The sequence below is a fragment of the Xylocopa sonorina genome, chromosome 7, assembly GCF_050948175.1.
Source record: "Xylocopa sonorina isolate GNS202 chromosome 7, iyXylSono1_principal, whole genome shotgun sequence".
NCBI classification, from domain to species: domain Eukaryota; kingdom Metazoa; phylum Arthropoda; class Insecta; order Hymenoptera; family Apidae; genus Xylocopa; species Xylocopa sonorina.
Window position 1 is genome coordinate 8084224 of NC_135199.1, and position 15482 is coordinate 8099705.

The following is a 15482-nucleotide window of genomic DNA, read 5'->3' on the forward strand; positions in this document are numbered from 1 at the left end:
TAACATTGTACAATACATTCAGTAACAAGAGTATTGACTTATATTATAGTTCACTGGACGGTGTACTTTCAGGTGTATTCGTTTGCTTACTTTCTTCAATCAAATATTTTGTAAGAAAATCTTTATGCGCTAATAATGCAACATTTCTTCCACTTATTGCACTCATTTCCATTGCGCTAGCAGTCCATTCGATAGCATTAACATGATAAAGTGCATTGTGCAATTTAAAGTTTGCTTCCCTTACTTCTGTTGAGTATTCAGGATATGCTTTCCAAATAATCTGTTTTGTTTCCTGGATCTTAAACATTTTAAACTAGCTTCAATGCATATATAACACATAAAAGTTTGTAGGAATATCATAAAATGAACTTACATTTGAAAATATTTCACTTAAAATTGTTGAATTTAAACGTTTATTGCTGAATATTTTCCAGATTTTACTATTTTCCATTATACCTTCTACAGAATTTAATCTTCCCAAAGAACTAATCACTGTTTTATTAGGATCACAACTCAGAACATTATCTGATTCATCTTCTAAACCAAAGTGGAGTGGTTTTAAATTTCCTTTAACAAATGTAGCTATAGTTTCATGATATTTTCCTTGACTGTAAAAATCATTGTTTGGAAATCCTTCAAAAATTATAGGAAATTCTTGATCACGTGTTAGAGGGATTGCCAGAATTACAATATCGTACACAGCCTTCATTGTAATTGTACTATCTGAAATAGAAACTATTAATCATTTAGTTATAACAAAGATATTACTTATTAGCAATGCACATAATACCTTGATTGTGATAGTGCACTTCATACACATTCTCAGTATTATTTTTTGGTATGTTAACAATTTTAATTACACGTGAAGGCACAACATTTACATACTGATTTCTATATATTAAGTGTTCAGGTACCTAAAATATTAGAGTATTGTTAGTTATGGAAAAAATATTAATTTTTTAGAAAATATATTAAATAACCTTTTTATTCCCTCCTTTAACAGACCATAAATTAAAACCTGCACCTGCTAGAGACACAAGGCCAACAAAACTTTGAATATTTACATCTTGACCATAATTTACTACCAATACTGCCTTAACAACTTCATTAATTAATTTTTCTGAATATCCTAAATTTACAAGATAATTCTTAATTGGTATCTGCAATAGTTTTGGAAATTTGGTATTCATAGCTGATAGTAGGCTGGTATAATTTGTGAAAGACTCTCCAGCATCTTGTAGATGGTATATTTTTTCAAAGTCATTTAATATAGAAGTTACATGTCTGTTCAATAAAGCAATAATTATAGCATCAAATAAATGTAATCTCATATTGTTTTATGAGAAGTATATGAAATACCTATCAAGAGCGAATGGTTGAGTACCATATCTATAAATTAATTTAGCCAGTGATAATATTTTCCAACTACTTTCCTCAAATACAATTTCATTGCCATTCCAAATACTTGTCCTTCTCTCATTAGGTGATAAATGTTCTAAGCCTGATACGACAATTTAAAGAAATAAACTTGTTTTGCATATTCATGAAGATATGCGTATAAGATACGTCTATAAGAACATGGAAAAGTACCAAGTAGTTTTACAAAGTCTTGCATATATTTATTTCGAGGATGTATGATCGAACCTCCAGCTTCGAATTCATTATTATCAATTTTTATTGTAGCCAATCGTCCGCCGATTGTTTTTGCTTCATATAAATCGATTTTAAGATTATTTTTAAACAATTCTGTAAGAAAATGAGAACTCGCTGCTCCTCCAATGCCACCTCCAATAATAGCTAAAATATTCAAACATTTAGAAATTCAAGAAGAGTAATATCTTGTTGAATTTAAATTCTACACTATTGTTGTTATTTAAAATATACTTCTTTTATTATATTTCTTCCTTGTTTCAGAATTTAATATAAAACAAAATTTTGCATTAGTGTTACACTTTGAAAAACTTATTTTAAACAACCAACTCACCTATATCCGGCTTAAAACTTTGAGAACAAGTTCCTCCCTTAATAACTAATATAACTGATAAAATTATATACCAGTCCATCTAAGAGGTAGTTTCGATACATTCGTTGTTGTACTCGTAAATACGATGTAAAATTGATTAAAGCCATGAAGCGATGGTGAGCTTCTAATATATGTTAACACAAGTACAACCTCGAACGTAATGACGTTATCTTTTCACCTTCCTTATCTTTTTTATTCGACCTATTTTATTATGCGATATTATCACCGACTGATTGTACCATGATTTCTAGCACAGCCCATATAGCTATCTAAAATAAAAGATACGTGTACAGACAGAACATAGTTAAATCGTCTCGCATATGTATATGCAATAAGATATAATACAAAGTATTAGAGATTTAAAATTAAGGAACTAAAATTGTTATTTTATGAGAATATAAATAGATTCATATCAGTTCATGGATAAAAAATAAAAGTATTAATGGTGGTAAACAGATTTAATGCTTATACGTCTCATAAGATGTCTCCACGAGCAACTTAATTTTTTACTGCACTGGATTGTTTCGAACATTCTTCCATGATAAGAAGCACGTGTTATATTCTGTGTATGCGAAGTTAACCTCGATTGTGGTATAATATTTACATTCAATATTACAACTTTATTAAATTAATTATGAAAAAGAAAGAATTGAAACGTAAACGAAATGAAGATGCTGACAAGGAAAATGTATCAGCAGTGGAAATTCTACCGGCAAAAAGATTGTCAGATGAACCACCACCAAAGAAGGTCCAAGAATATGCTTTATTTCTTACAAAAATTAGACTTAAACGTGGTAATACAGTTAACAATAAATCTTACATCGTGTTCCTATTTTGTAATTTAGGTGAAATGGATTAATAAACAACGAGTACTGGTGTTCTCTACTAGAGGAATCAGTTATAGACATCGTCACTTTATGCGTGACTTAAAAACTCTTATGCCACATCATCGTCCTGAATCAAAAATGGAACGTACTAAAAATTTACAAGTTGTTAATGAAATGTGTGAAATGAAACATTGTAACAAAACAGTGTTATTTGAAGGTAGAAAGAAAAGGGACTTGTATCTGTGGTTTTCTAATGTGCCTGTAGGACCTTGTGCAAAATTTCTTGTTGAAAATAGTATGTATTTATGATTTTTATAAGTTACCACACCATAATATTGATAATACAAAGAAATTCATAATTTTTATGTTATAGTTTACACGATGGGAGAATTAAAAATGACGGGGAATTGTTTAAGGGGTTCTAGGCCTTTGTTATCATTCGATGAGAATTTTAACACAAAACCTCATTATAGTCTGCTAAAAGAATTGTTTGTTCAAATCTTTGGAGTTCCTAATCATCATCCTAAGAGTCAACCATTTTTTGATCATGTATATACATTCACTGTATTAGATAATAGGATATGGTTTAGAAATTTCCAAATATTGACAGAAGATGGTGGCTTAGCTGAGATAGGACCAAGATTTGTATTAAATCCAATTAAAATATTTGCCGATAGTTTTGGTGGTGAAGTACTATGGGATAATCCAACTTATATTTCACCTGCTAAGGTATAAATTACATAAACATTTATTAAAAATACTATATTTAATATAACTGCAATTTTTAAAAATTCTAGTTCCGACAATCTTTAATGAAAAAAGCTGCTGGAAAGTATATAAGTAAGGTTGAGCAGAAAATGGCACAAGAAGTTAGTAAGCCAAAAGAGTCGTATGCATTGAATCCCACAGATGAGATATTTAAAGGTGATCCACTAGAAAAAGCATTAGAATTACGAGAAGAAGAAATAAAAATGGTAAATGAGAGTAAAAAGAAGAAAGTAACAAAAGGTATTAAAAAAAAGTCGTTAGGAAAAAGGATAAAGAAGGTTAATGCTAAAAAGAAATTAAAAAATTAATAAATTAAATCTGTTATATGACAGTGTTAATAAAATTTTCATAAACTTTCATAAATGGTACATTTTTATTGTTTATGAATATACAATATAATATACATGTTTTATAAGAACAATACCTAAAAGAATAGCAATCTATATTGTATAATCTCTATATTGTGCATACATTTTTTTGTGAAAAAAAGCTGCAAGTGTAATATGATTTACTTTTAAATCGTTTTTATAGGATTAAATAATATTGAAGATATGTACGAATATTTTGAGTATACTTAATTTGAGGAAAAAAGTTATTGCACTTAATTGAAATGTTTGCCAAATATAAGAATAAAAGAGAGTAACAAATATATTCTTAGTAATAAAAATAATATCATACATTATAATGTACATGGACAATAATAATACATTATAATATATGTTATACAAGCTAAAACCACGAGTAAATTCATTATTGTAATATATGTTACTTCACAACGACATGTAAAGCTATTCTCAGTTCTTTGCAGCATTATAAATTACGCTGGCACGTATTTGTACTTGATTTAGTTACATTAAAGCACGTTTCATAGGATATCTTATACATTCCGCATATTTTAATGCAAGAGTTACCATCAAATATAAACTATTATGCAATTGCTGGAAATATTAAGTTTCAAGCATAATTTTAAATTGATTCATGATTTGAGTTCTAAAATTTAAAATTACTAAGATTTCTACTGCAACTATACTTTGCTATAATCTTCCCTTCACTTAATATTAGAAAAAATCTTAATACAAAACATAGAAACATTTTTATCTACTTATTTGTAGCATATAAAATTAGAACTGACATTAAATATATAAAATTGATTAAAACTAACAACATAATAGCCACCCTTCCTAATAAAAATGATTTCACAATAGTTCTACTCGCATACTTTCGGCTACACTGTTTTGCGTCGAGTAATACTATTTGTGGATCTTTAACATTCATTCCTAAATATCTCAATTTTTTTTGTTATTTACTGCATTGTATAGAAAATTATATATTTACGTTACTTTCTTCCAATACTGATTAAGATAATAAAAAGATTAAAATATGTAGTTTTTCTCATAGACAAATTAATAAAAAGTACTTCTTTTGCTGAAATTCTTTTTTTATAAAAATATATGCATCTAAGGATTAAAACAAAATATGATTAAAATTTGTCTTTTATACATAACATTAAGTACTATTATAAAAATATTAATTTTATAAGAGTTCATTAAAAAATTGCGCAAGATTATGTAACCAATAAAGTATAATATAATTCTGATCTTTTTCTAGCTTAATGTCTTAAATATAAAAAAGAAAAAAAAGTATTGTAATAATTTTGAATTTTAAAAGCATAACATTCATTTATAATAATTTAAAACTCTTTAAAAATTGTTTAGTTATGTGTTTTAGAAATATTGATTAATAATACTTTTGTACATTTTTAAAAATTATACTAAACTGATTAAAAAGTGATTAGAAATTCTGTTGCAGATCAAAAATATTTTTATACGAATATATGGCAGTAGATTTTAGACGTCTAAAGATAAGTTTGTTCAATGATAAACATAAATTGTTACCTAAATATAATTATGTAATTTTAGTGTGAGGTATTTGTGGTCATATATACATATATTTGTATATAATGACTAATTTTATGGATGGTCTAAGTTGCATTAAAATTGTTAAAAATTAGAGCCTTGATATTTATAAATATTAAATGCTATTGTAATAAAATGCATGAAAGCGTGTACAAAAGTGTACGAACGTTGGAAGGAAAATCAGAGCTTTAAGATCATACTTATGTATTCATTGGTACTAATTCATGTGATTGCTGACCATTTATATTACTATTGGACTCAATTTGAGCTAATGCTGATTGACGCCACTTTCCATTCTCGCCATTTAAATTCTTATCTTCGCAGATGCAAAGAAACAAAGTGTCTATCACAGTCTGAAATAAAGTATAAAATGACAAATAGCTGATGCATGTATATCATATTTGCATAAAACGTATATGGCATACCTCGTAAAGAGAAATAATACAATGAGCAATGAAGAATGCAAAAACGCAGGTAACAAAAATGGGTGCTGCATAAAAATGTAATCTGGGATCCTGCTTCATAAATAATAATCCAATGCTGCCAGTAGCAGCTGTGACAAAGCATTTACCAAGAAATAGAATAAAATCTCCCACTCCATTAATCACTGCTATTTGTAAAGCATTAGTAACAAGTGCTGTAAAAGCCTAAAATTATTAAAAACATGTATTATTTAGCTTTTTATTTTTTGTAAGCCTCTATTACTATAGTATATAACAGCTAAAAATGAGATAATTTTTAAATTATAACATACTATTCTAGCAGCATTGCAAAAATGTGTTCCCTCAATGGCAACAACAGTGTATGCATTATGGTTCATATACCGAATGAATTTTTCTAAACAATAAAAACAGCATATGCAACACTTTAAACCACACTGTGCACATGGAGATGTTTCTTTACTTCTCTCGAATCTGTGAAATTACATGGCACATTTTAATTATATTAGACAAGATTTAAATCCATATGTTCGCATCTATATTAGTATAAAACATACTTAGCATGAAGATATGTCAGAATTAAACGAGGTAATTTAAAAAGTGTTATTAAAAATGAGCCACAAGCAACAGAACCCATATGGTAGCATACTAAATTTCCCATTGCAGAGCATACTGGAGATGCACTAGCATCTTTACCTCTAAAACAAATATTGATTAAACTTTGAATATCATACAGATCTGTGTGTAAAAATTCTATTACTGCATTATTACCTAAAATACCAATGCGCTACAGCTCCTGATATCACCATATCTTGACAAGAAATAATAAATTCAGCCGTCCATATTAATCCTATAATATATACCCACCACATGTACTTCACCCAAGTTGGATCCACATATTCCACAAGTGTGAAAGCTAAAACACTTCAAAAGTAGTAACAAGTGCTAAATTTACAATAAAAAGAAAATATTGAACACATTTGCATTCACTTACTTTTAAAGGAGTCAAGGGAAAAATCTAATTTCTTCTCTTCAATTATCGCACTCTTCTCCCCGACTGAACTCAAATTTAAAGGATCAAATATATGATTCTTATACATCTGTACAGATTTAGTTCCAGGATAATCTACAATTCGCATTCCTTTATAAATATCACTTCTATTTTAATAATGGGTGGAAAAAATTAAGAAAAATACTTACTGGCTGTTGCAAGACAAAGCACTACAATCACCCAAAATACGAAGAATAATATTAACGCGGTAAACGTTAATAACGGTTGAAAAAATAGCCCTGGCAATTCTGCTAAACATTTAGCGCTCTCTTTGAATAGCGCTGTCATAAATGCAATGCGCTTACGTAATATACTTAAAAGAAGTAATAAAATAATCTGGAATAAATGAAAATTTCTAAGACAAAATTTTTTTTATAAATAATATAAAACTAATGGTTTATTGATCACTTACAGTGATCACTGTTGCAATAATAGAGAAAGCTAGGAATGCTCTTTCATTTCTAACAGATTCCTCTAAAAGCTGATTTGGATCTGTCTTATCTAAAGTGCTTTTAATATCTATGTATGTCCACCACAATAATATACTCCCAGCTGTAAAATTCAATATGAAACTAGTCTATCCGATTATAATTTACAATTGTATTTTTTAATATTTTCCTTAAAATTATTTTACCTATGGTTGCTATACTGACAAGAATCATCACAATCCATGTGACAACACTTGCTAATAAGTGAAATATGGCGATCATGAAGAGTGACAAGACTAAAAAATAAAAAATATCATTTAATTTTTTTCAAACAGAATTGTATATATTTTTGTAACATGTTAAAATAGTAATAATATAGATAAATCATACCAAAAGCTAAAAATGACAGAGATAAAATCTGTCTCCATGTTTTGTACAAATCTCCTAAAATTTGTTCGATAACATCCCAAGAATTAATTAGTCCATATAAATTAGCAATTATAGTCTCCCCTAGTTCTTTAATTGGTTTAGGAATGCATCGGTTAAGAACTGGTATACTGTTGTACACTGGCGGTTGAGGACAGGAGCCAGTTTTATTTTTTCTATTTCCATTACTGCAGGCACTGAAATCATTTCCTGGTTTGTCATGACAAAGTTGAGATCCTGTCTCCTCATAAAATTTACATATATCATTCATCGTATTCATAGTTCTATCTGGACACTTTTTAACGCAAATCTTCAAAGATTGGGTGACATTGCTTATGTCCAGAAAGAATAAATACCTATAAAATCAAGTTAATAAACATTCACAGTATATTCCTTGAAACTAAATATATATGTAGTTGCGACAAGACTAATTTTAATGTCAATACTAACGGTTTGTCGCTGGTATCTTGTCCGGACAGCTCCATACTACCGAATTTTGGATTATTTTTCATACCACAAGTATTTCCAAAACTATCGTATCCATTTATGAGCCGTACAGGATTACCATAAACAAGAGCAAAAGCCGCTATCAAGATCTGTAATGTTATAACGTTAAAAGGGGAATATATACATCTCATTATATAAGTAAGCGTTCTAATTATTTGGAACTAGTTAATATTGTGTGTAATTTTAAGATGAAACGTTTAATGAGAAATACAAATGTACCATGAGAAACCAAAATACTATAAAACAACAAAGCCAGAAAATATCTGTGCATCCTCGCACACGCGTCGGATCAGGCCGTTGCTTGTCGTCATCGTCTCCCGAGCAACAAGACATTTTCTAAAACCTTAATTACTAATATAAAATAAGGCACTCGAATACTGTATTAAAAACACTTCGGCTGTCTTCGATTTCGGAGCTACTCCCTCCGTTGAATCACCTTGAAGTAGTCTGCAATAAGGAATAAACTGTACAACGCGTAACAAATTTTTTCAGCACATTTTTTTCTTTGTTTTTAATCGAGTTTACATCGTTTCGAAGAAGGCGTAAGATTATCATATTGAATCGTCCGTTTAATGTCAACCGCAGTATGTATGTCGCGGTTAAAAAATGTGGGAGACTTGGTTTCAATGTACGGCCTTGCGGTTTGCGTGGTGTAAATTCGTTTCCAAGGTAACAGAAGTAGTACGTCACATGGATTACTACAATGAAGGTTGTAGCAACAGTTTATCTCCATTCATGTGTGTGAAGTGGCCAGATTTAGTGTGGAACATTAAATCGTCTAATAATAAATAGATAATCGCTCTGTAATTATTATTCAGTTGTAGGCATTTTGTTTCCCGTGTACTGTTCGTTTCAGCAAACGAGTCTGTTAGAAATATGACCGTTAACGACAAATTGTACTATTCAGAATTAGAAATATAACCTATATCGTTGTTCGGTAAGTAATGTTTTAATCTAACATTTAAATTTAAATTGTAATCGAACTCGAATGAGATTTGTAGCGATAATATGTTGCGCCAATTAAGTTTAACTCTAACCGTGTACGATAAATTACTCGACTAATTTCTCTAAATAATTTGTGACATATTACTTTACATACAGCTAATGTATACATTTTAATTATCTTGTTTTTCCTTTCATTCTGTATTTCAAAATGTTAAATATGTTCGACAGGTGCAAAATATGCATTTTGCATTCAGAGATAATGTACATTAATTTTAGCGATGGAGGAAGATGGTGGTAAAAGGATGAGAGGCAGAACTCGTGGTAGAGCCCGTGGCAGAACGCGAGGACGAGCTAGAGGTAGATCTAAGAAACAAGTAAAGGTACATTTTTTCTGCGATATTACAAGAAATATTTGCTAACCTTAAACTCCGTAAGATAGCTTATTTAACTTCTTATTTTTTTTGTAAACTAATTACTGTGTACAGTTGTATTCATATACATATATTTCAGGTTATCGAAAGCGATGAAGAAGATACTCCACAACAAGTAGAAGAACCTCCGACCGAAGGAGGTGGAACAGAGCTAGAAGAACATGAAGCTCCGCCGGCGCAACAACCGCCTTTGGAGCAACAGTTTGATTTGGAAGCTGATATATCACAATTGGAAGCTCCAACATTTACAACCATTAATAGAGGACCTCCTGAACCAATGCTTCGTCTAAGATGGGACCACAGAGTGAATCTCATTGGAGAGAAAGTGTTGAATCCTATGATACATTGTTGTGACAAATGTTTGAAACCAATCCTTATTTATGGACGAATGGTGAGGAATCCTTATATAATCTTTGCGTTAGCATGTCTCTAGAAATATTGTTATTTCAGATACCTTGCAAACATGTGTTCTGCTTGTCTTGTGCTAAGAGGGAAGACAAAGTTTGCCCTCGTTGTATGGAAAAAGTTTCTAGAGTAGAACAAACTGGCTTGGGTACTGTATTTATGTGTACACATGGTGGAACTAGATATGGAAATGCAGGTTGTAGGCGAACATATCTTAGTCAAAGAGATTTGCAGGTAATTTCACTTGATTACAGGTAGTTTTAATTTGACAAAAATCGCTATTGTTTTATGCGAATACATTATACAATTTATACATAGGCTCATATAAATCATCGACATATATCAGCTCCACCGCAACAAGTACAGGGAATGCAAGTTGACCCTCCTCAATATGTGCATTCTAAATCGGAGATAGAGTCTCAGTTAACGAAAGTTTCGTCAGTTCCTATGCAAAATACTCGCATGAAATCGGTACAATCTCATATGGTCCAACCAATAATGGGAAATGATCCTAGAGTGAATTCGATGGTCAGTCAAGGTCCAGTGGAACATAGACAACAACATAGGCCGCAGGCATTAATATCGATGCAAAACTATAGTCAAAATTCTGCCCCTCCACCACCAAATAACGCTCCGTTAAGAACGAATCTTATAACTGTACCCATTCAGGATACAGCAATAACGACGCACGATATACATACGCAACAAAGTCATCATTATTATCCTCCACCACCGCAAGTTAATTACGGAGGATATAATGTACCACCACCTGTTTCTCAAACACAACAATACTACTCACAACCACAGCATCCTGCTCAAGTATCTTACGTACCACCACCACCACCGCAACAACAACAATATGTATCTTCAACGCCAACTTCAATAAGGCCATCCCCGACAGGTTACATACAAGATCCATCATATGGTCCACCACCCCCGCAACAACAAGCTCCACCACCACAGACTCAATGGTCACAGCATCAGCAACAATTTTATAGGTAAAGGGAATATGTACAGTCATTGCAAAGGATTGTACGCTATATATTTTGATGAAGTTATCGTGGGAGCGATGTGTGTGACAATTAAAAGATATGTTGTAAATAACATTTTTCTTGAAAATAAGCTGCCACTATTAGGAAATATTAATTTTGAAATATTTTATACTCTTCGAAAACTACGATCGCAACGTTTCATGTTCACCATTATACAGCGCTATAGCAATAAAAATTGTTTTAATTCTACGAGTAGATTTATTCATTTCCTATTCTTTGATTTGTAATTTGAATAAGAAAGGATTTGTAATGAAGAATGAAATAATTTTTTTATGTAATATGAAAATGTTTTATGCTTATTATTTATATACAATTAACAAAGTAAGACTATTATAAATTAAGTAATAGCATGTTAATATTTCAAATAAGTATGTCTACCATGTATTGCATATTCAATACTAATTTTTATAATTTTATCCTGTATATATGGTATATATATATGTGTGTGTGTAGGAAAATAGGGAATATGTATTTTTTTAGTAGAATTTAATATTATACAGATTGTAACGATTTTTTAACATATGTACAAAACTCATTATATATAACATGTTCATATATATAATGTGTAATTATTACATTAGATTCTTATAACGTATTTAGTGAAATTAACAAGTATTCACACATTTATTCATACACACAATTTTGGCCTTTCGCTTTTAAACGTACTAGTTTCTCGTATATAATATAATAAATATTAATTGACACACTAAAAACCTTATAATAAAAGTACCTAAAATCCTTTTCATAAGTATTCTTCAAGTGGAAGGCCAAAATATGAATAACACGTTCTCAAGGGACAATTTCGAATTATACACAAAAATAGTTTGTAATCTTATTTCATAATTACGCATATGTTTATATATCTATCTATAATTTTCGTCATTATAATGTCTTGTTCCCTTCACATTTTACATCACTCTCTTTTATATTTACAATCTATCGATATATCAAATATTATCCACATTGCTATACATTTATATGAACTACTTTCCATTCACCATCTTATTTTATATATATATATTTTTTTTCATAAAACAATTACATTTAAACTATAATAATTAATATAACAATCGTTTAAAAATATTAATGGATGGCAAAAAAAAAAAAAAAAAATTGCAGCATGTGTTTGTGGCACAGCAGTTGATTGTATCACTGTTTTGGATAAGAAAAGAATGTTGCTCATGAATACAATGTAAGTTAGATATACAATGAATATGACATTACATTAATTAAATGAATAATGCTTCAAATACCTGTACCTAAGACGCAGCTAACAATAAGACGATATCAACTACTTTTGTGCTACGTTAGGCAAAATTAGCAAAATAAATTAAGATGCACAATGGACATAACAAATAGCTTACATTTATGCATATAAGTAATATGTACGTATTAACTATGTTTTACAATTTTATTCAACTTTCTAAAAAATCTACATCATGTACTTAGGTACAGATATAAATATACCTATTACTGAAATTAATAGAGAAAGAATTCATTGAATTCTTTCTTAATTGCTTGTGTAAAATGGTTATTGTAACAAAAGTAAAGTATACCTGTCTTAAAATTTTTGTCACACATGAATTTAAAATAGGCTGAAAATGTTTGTCTTTTACAATTATTCTCTGATTTCGATATATATGTATTATATACTTACATTTTACACTATACAGAATGTTTAATTGCGATCTTGACAGTATAAAATATTTCCTGAAACATGTTAACAAAGTAATAATCTTTCTCAAATTTAAATCCACTTCTAGTAAAATTATTTTACAACATTGCACTGGAAGCCAGTCTGCTTCTATTCGTCCTTATTAATAATGTATTTTTTATTTTCCAGTTACCATTGAACAGTATTCAAGACGGAACAATATACTTATGCAGCATTCCAAAACCTCCAACACTTTCATTAAAAAAACTTTAATTATTTTTCATTCATTGACTTAATTACATAAATAGAGTTTTATAGTTCTTGATAACAAAGAACATGATTTTCTCCGAAAATAGCATCACAAATTAGAAAAATCAGTTTCTCTATATTTTTTGTTTTGATTCAAGGATCTCCTAAAGACTATGTGTTGCACCATTGGTAATATGAATAAAATCGTTTCACAAAATGTTATTTTGATAATACCAAAGAACAAATAAACTCGATGTTTATATGTTTAAAAACTGACTCGAGGATGGATACACGAACTGATTAAAAGCTATGAATGCCAAGGCACAGCTTGAGTATTATATTTTGTTCTTTGGATTTATCAAAAAGCATTTATAAATTAAACGTGACTTGCGATATATATATATGAATATGTGAGCGATTAATTAAAGATTATAGAAATTCTACAAATACTTTTCCGCGCTTTTCTGTTTTTGATAGATTTTTAAGATAGCTTTAGAGTCATATTTTGTTTATATGTAATTAAAAGTTACATGCCTTTTTAAATATTTTTATGTCAATATGGTTATCGCATTACCAACATTTTCTTTAGAAGTTCCTTAACATTTCTATTATACATGTATATGAAATCAGTCTATCTGTTGTGATCACGTGTTTGTAGAGGTGTGACTGTGTATGTTGACACTAACTTGAGGAATGAGAGGTGATGCGAGTGGTTTGGGTGTAGCGGTATCAGGTATTGGAATTGAAACTGCAGGAGGTACTGGTGAATGTTTCTTAGCTCTTTCCTGTTGCCATGGCTTTGCATGATCCTTGCTTAATCTTTCACTTAAAGCTTTTAATGCTATTTGCCTGAAAATTATCATTGCTTGTAATACATTGATATTATTTGTATAAAAATTAATGTTTCAACTGTGGATAAAATGGAATGTTTCTAATTTTACTGTAGTATATATGTATAACATTTCATTATGTACAAGTATAAAAGAGAAACAAACCTCCTTCTTTCACTGTCGTGTGGATCAATGCCAGGCAAGTTTATAACAAGACCAGGGGGAGCATTGGACATATCAAATCTTCTGACTACTTTTTTACAAATTCCAACTCGTACAAAAAATCCATGTACTGTGTTACTTACAACTGCTATTGGTGGTTGTAAAACATTTGGAAAGAAACTATAAACATGTTTATTTGTGTTATGAGATAAACAATTTCCTATTTGGTTTGCCTGTATATGTGTACATGTATATATATATACATATGATTATGTTATACCTTGCAAATGTAAAGTTATCTGCCATATCACCACGAGTGCCATTATTATGTTTTTGATAGAATCTAAGGTATATCCATGAAATTAATAAACCACTAAGGAACATAGTTGGATGAGTACCTTCCAACAATCCGAAAAGCCATAATATTACTCCCATAATCCATACCATTAATGGTATATTTCTATTTGTAATTTTTCCAATTGGAGTTTTTACTAAAATATGATCTGGCATTATTTGTTTTACAGCTACTGCGACACCTACGAACAAAGTCAAATAATATTTGCATCGAGTAGTCGCTGTGCAATAGTTGGAGGTAAGACACCTGTTTTTAATTAAAGAAACTGTTGTACTCATTCTATGTAGATAACAAAACCTATCTCGTGTAGACAGAAATAGCATACCTGCAATGTATCCGGTTAATCCATGGATGTGTATATCGAACAACAGATCCGGATCATTGGTGCACATGTAAAGAAACAAGTAAAATAAGGCCGACAATACAGCGACGCCGAAATTAACGATAGCGAAGAAAGTCATCATTTCCATAGCTCCCCACAATGGTTCGATCAGTTTGCCGCACAGTCCTACCGTCACGATATCCACGCATACTTCCCAGAAATGTATCTCGAGGAAACAAAACGTAAATGCTGTCCAGATCCAAAACACGGGAGGCAGTAGGTAACCTGGTGTCACGCTCAGAAGACGTATCGCCTCCGTAGAGAAGGAAAGGCAATAAGAAAATAAGACTACGATGCATATAAATTTCACACTGGTGCTTGTGTTTCCTAAAAGGGCAGCGAACTGTTGCCTCAGATAGGGGATATTTCTACCCAGGCCCTTTATTGCTGCCATTTCTACCAAGCAGCTCTCTTAACCTCTTTAAATCAGAGAGCCACTTGCGCCACAACTTGACGTTCGCTGCAAGTGTTTCTGTACACATTCACTTCCTTCTTCCCATGTTTACCAATGTAGTGCGAATTACGATTTCTCTCTGTTTGCCAAATATAAAAAGAATTAAGAGAGATGCATACATATTTCTATAATTTTTATTGATAGAGATAATCGTTCACCCTTTCCAATTTTAACGTG

General features: G+C 30.4%; 6 protein-coding genes across 6 annotated transcripts in view; 3 read left to right on the plus strand and 3 right to left on the minus strand.

Moving 5' to 3' along the window:
• Positions 1 to 11: 11 nt before the first annotated feature.
• LOC143425604 (prenylcysteine oxidase 1) lies at positions 12 to 2085 on the minus strand. The gene is made up of 7 exons (XM_076898538.1): positions 1985 to 2085; positions 1591 to 1797; positions 1360 to 1501; positions 981 to 1284; positions 791 to 914; positions 374 to 723; positions 12 to 298 (listed from the first exon to the last, which is right to left on the minus strand). Exons 1-7 carry the CDS (start codon positions 2061 to 2063, stop codon positions 44 to 46), a joined length of 1461 nt encoding a protein of 486 aa, XP_076754653.1. The 5' UTR covers positions 2064 to 2085; the 3' UTR covers positions 12 to 43.
• Positions 2086 to 2540: 455 nt separating this feature from the next.
• On the plus strand, positions 2541 to 4491 carry LOC143425611 (ribosome biogenesis protein BRX1 homolog). Its single transcript, XM_076898552.1, has 4 exons — positions 2541 to 2771; positions 2869 to 3145; positions 3224 to 3579; positions 3648 to 4491. The coding sequence occupies exons 1-4, from the start codon at positions 2658 to 2660 to the stop codon at positions 3924 to 3926; spliced, it is 1026 nt and encodes a 341-aa protein (XP_076754667.1). The 5' UTR covers positions 2541 to 2657; the 3' UTR covers positions 3927 to 4491.
• An 883-nt stretch (positions 4492 to 5374) lies between these two features.
• Positions 5375 to 9057, minus strand: Ctl1 (choline transporter-like protein 1). The gene is made up of 13 exons (XM_076898535.1): positions 8912 to 9057; positions 8606 to 8833; positions 8330 to 8475; positions 7844 to 8235; positions 7660 to 7749; positions 7438 to 7577; positions 7175 to 7361; positions 6969 to 7100; positions 6746 to 6890; positions 6532 to 6672; positions 6289 to 6448; positions 5960 to 6181; positions 5375 to 5887 (listed from the first exon to the last, which is right to left on the minus strand). Exons 2-13 carry the CDS (start codon positions 8717 to 8719, stop codon positions 5735 to 5737), a joined length of 2022 nt encoding a protein of 673 aa, XP_076754650.1. The 5' UTR covers positions 8720 to 8833; positions 8912 to 9057; the 3' UTR covers positions 5375 to 5734.
• On the plus strand, positions 9038 to 11304 carry Hakai (E3 ubiquitin-protein ligase Hakai). The gene is made up of 6 exons (XM_076898548.1): positions 9038 to 9055; positions 9243 to 9323; positions 9608 to 9711; positions 9842 to 10153; positions 10213 to 10401; positions 10486 to 11304. The coding sequence occupies exons 3-6, from the start codon at positions 9610 to 9612 to the stop codon at positions 11167 to 11169; spliced, it is 1287 nt and encodes a 428-aa protein (XP_076754663.1). The 5' UTR covers positions 9038 to 9055; positions 9243 to 9323; positions 9608 to 9609; the 3' UTR covers positions 11170 to 11304.
• A 2-nt stretch (positions 11305 to 11306) lies between these two features.
• The window catches only part of U2af38 (U2 small nuclear riboprotein auxiliary factor 38), a 94678-nt gene continuing 90502 nt past the window's right edge, over positions 11307 to 15482 (plus strand). The window contains exon 1 of the mRNA XM_076898555.1: positions 11307 to 11324. The gene's annotated coding sequence lies outside the window, so the exon portion shown is untranslated. The remainder of the gene's footprint in view (positions 11325 to 15482) is intronic.
• On the minus strand, positions 13127 to 15325 carry LOC143425610 (transmembrane protein 115). The gene is made up of 4 exons (XM_076898551.1): positions 14795 to 15325; positions 14395 to 14650; positions 14118 to 14294; positions 13127 to 13971 (listed from the first exon to the last, which is right to left on the minus strand). The coding sequence occupies exons 1-4, from the start codon at positions 15243 to 15245 to the stop codon at positions 13767 to 13769; spliced, it is 1089 nt and encodes a 362-aa protein (XP_076754666.1). The 5' UTR covers positions 15246 to 15325; the 3' UTR covers positions 13127 to 13766.

Bases quoted from the DNA above. Each gene is read 5' to 3' on its own strand.
- LOC143425604 (XM_076898538.1), bottom strand. From the start codon at position 2,063: ATGGACTGGTATATAATTTTATCAGTTATATTAGTTATTAAGGGAGGA. The intron at 1,285-1,359 runs GTATTTCATATA...TTTATTGAACAG, and splicing joins CAACCATTCGCTCTTGATAG to ACATGTAACTTCTATATTAA. The intron at 724-790 runs GTATTATGTGCA...TTTCTATTTCAG, and splicing joins AGTGCACTATCACAATCAAG to ATAGTACAATTACAATGAAG.
- LOC143425611 (XM_076898552.1), top strand. From the start codon at position 2,658: ATGAAAAAGAAAGAATTGAAACGTAAACGAAATGAAGATGCTGACAAG. The intron at 2,772-2,868 runs GTCCAAGAATAT...TTTGTAATTTAG, and splicing joins ATGAACCACCACCAAAGAAG to GTGAAATGGATTAATAAACA. The intron at 3,580-3,647 runs GTATAAATTACA...TAAAAATTCTAG, and splicing joins CTTATATTTCACCTGCTAAG to TTCCGACAATCTTTAATGAA.
- Ctl1 (XM_076898535.1), bottom strand. From the start codon at position 8,719: ATGTCTTGTTGCTCGGGAGACGATGACGACAAGCAACGGCCTGATCCG. The intron at 7,750-7,843 runs GTATGATTTATC...TTTATTTTTTAG, and splicing joins TCTGTCATTTTTAGCTTTTG to TCTTGTCACTCTTCATGATC. The intron at 5,888-5,959 runs GTATGCCATATA...ACTTTATTTCAG, and splicing joins GTATTATTTCTCTTTACGAG to ACTGTGATAGACACTTTGTT.
- Hakai (XM_076898548.1), top strand. From the start codon at position 9,610: ATGGAGGAAGATGGTGGTAAAAGGATGAGAGGCAGAACTCGTGGTAGA. The intron at 10,154-10,212 runs GTGAGGAATCCT...TTGTTATTTCAG, and splicing joins TCCTTATTTATGGACGAATG to ATACCTTGCAAACATGTGTT. The intron at 10,402-10,485 runs GTAATTTCACTT...ATTTATACATAG, and splicing joins TTAGTCAAAGAGATTTGCAG to GCTCATATAAATCATCGACA.
- LOC143425610 (XM_076898551.1), bottom strand. From the start codon at position 15,245: ATGGCAGCAATAAAGGGCCTGGGTAGAAATATCCCCTATCTGAGGCAA. The intron at 14,651-14,794 runs GTATGCTATTTC...CTTTGTTCGTAG, and splicing joins ATTAACCGGATACATTGCAG to GTGTCGCAGTAGCTGTAAAA. The intron at 13,972-14,117 runs GTTTGTTTCTCT...GATAATTTTCAG, and splicing joins CACGACAGTGAAAGAAGGAG to GCAAATAGCATTAAAAGCTT.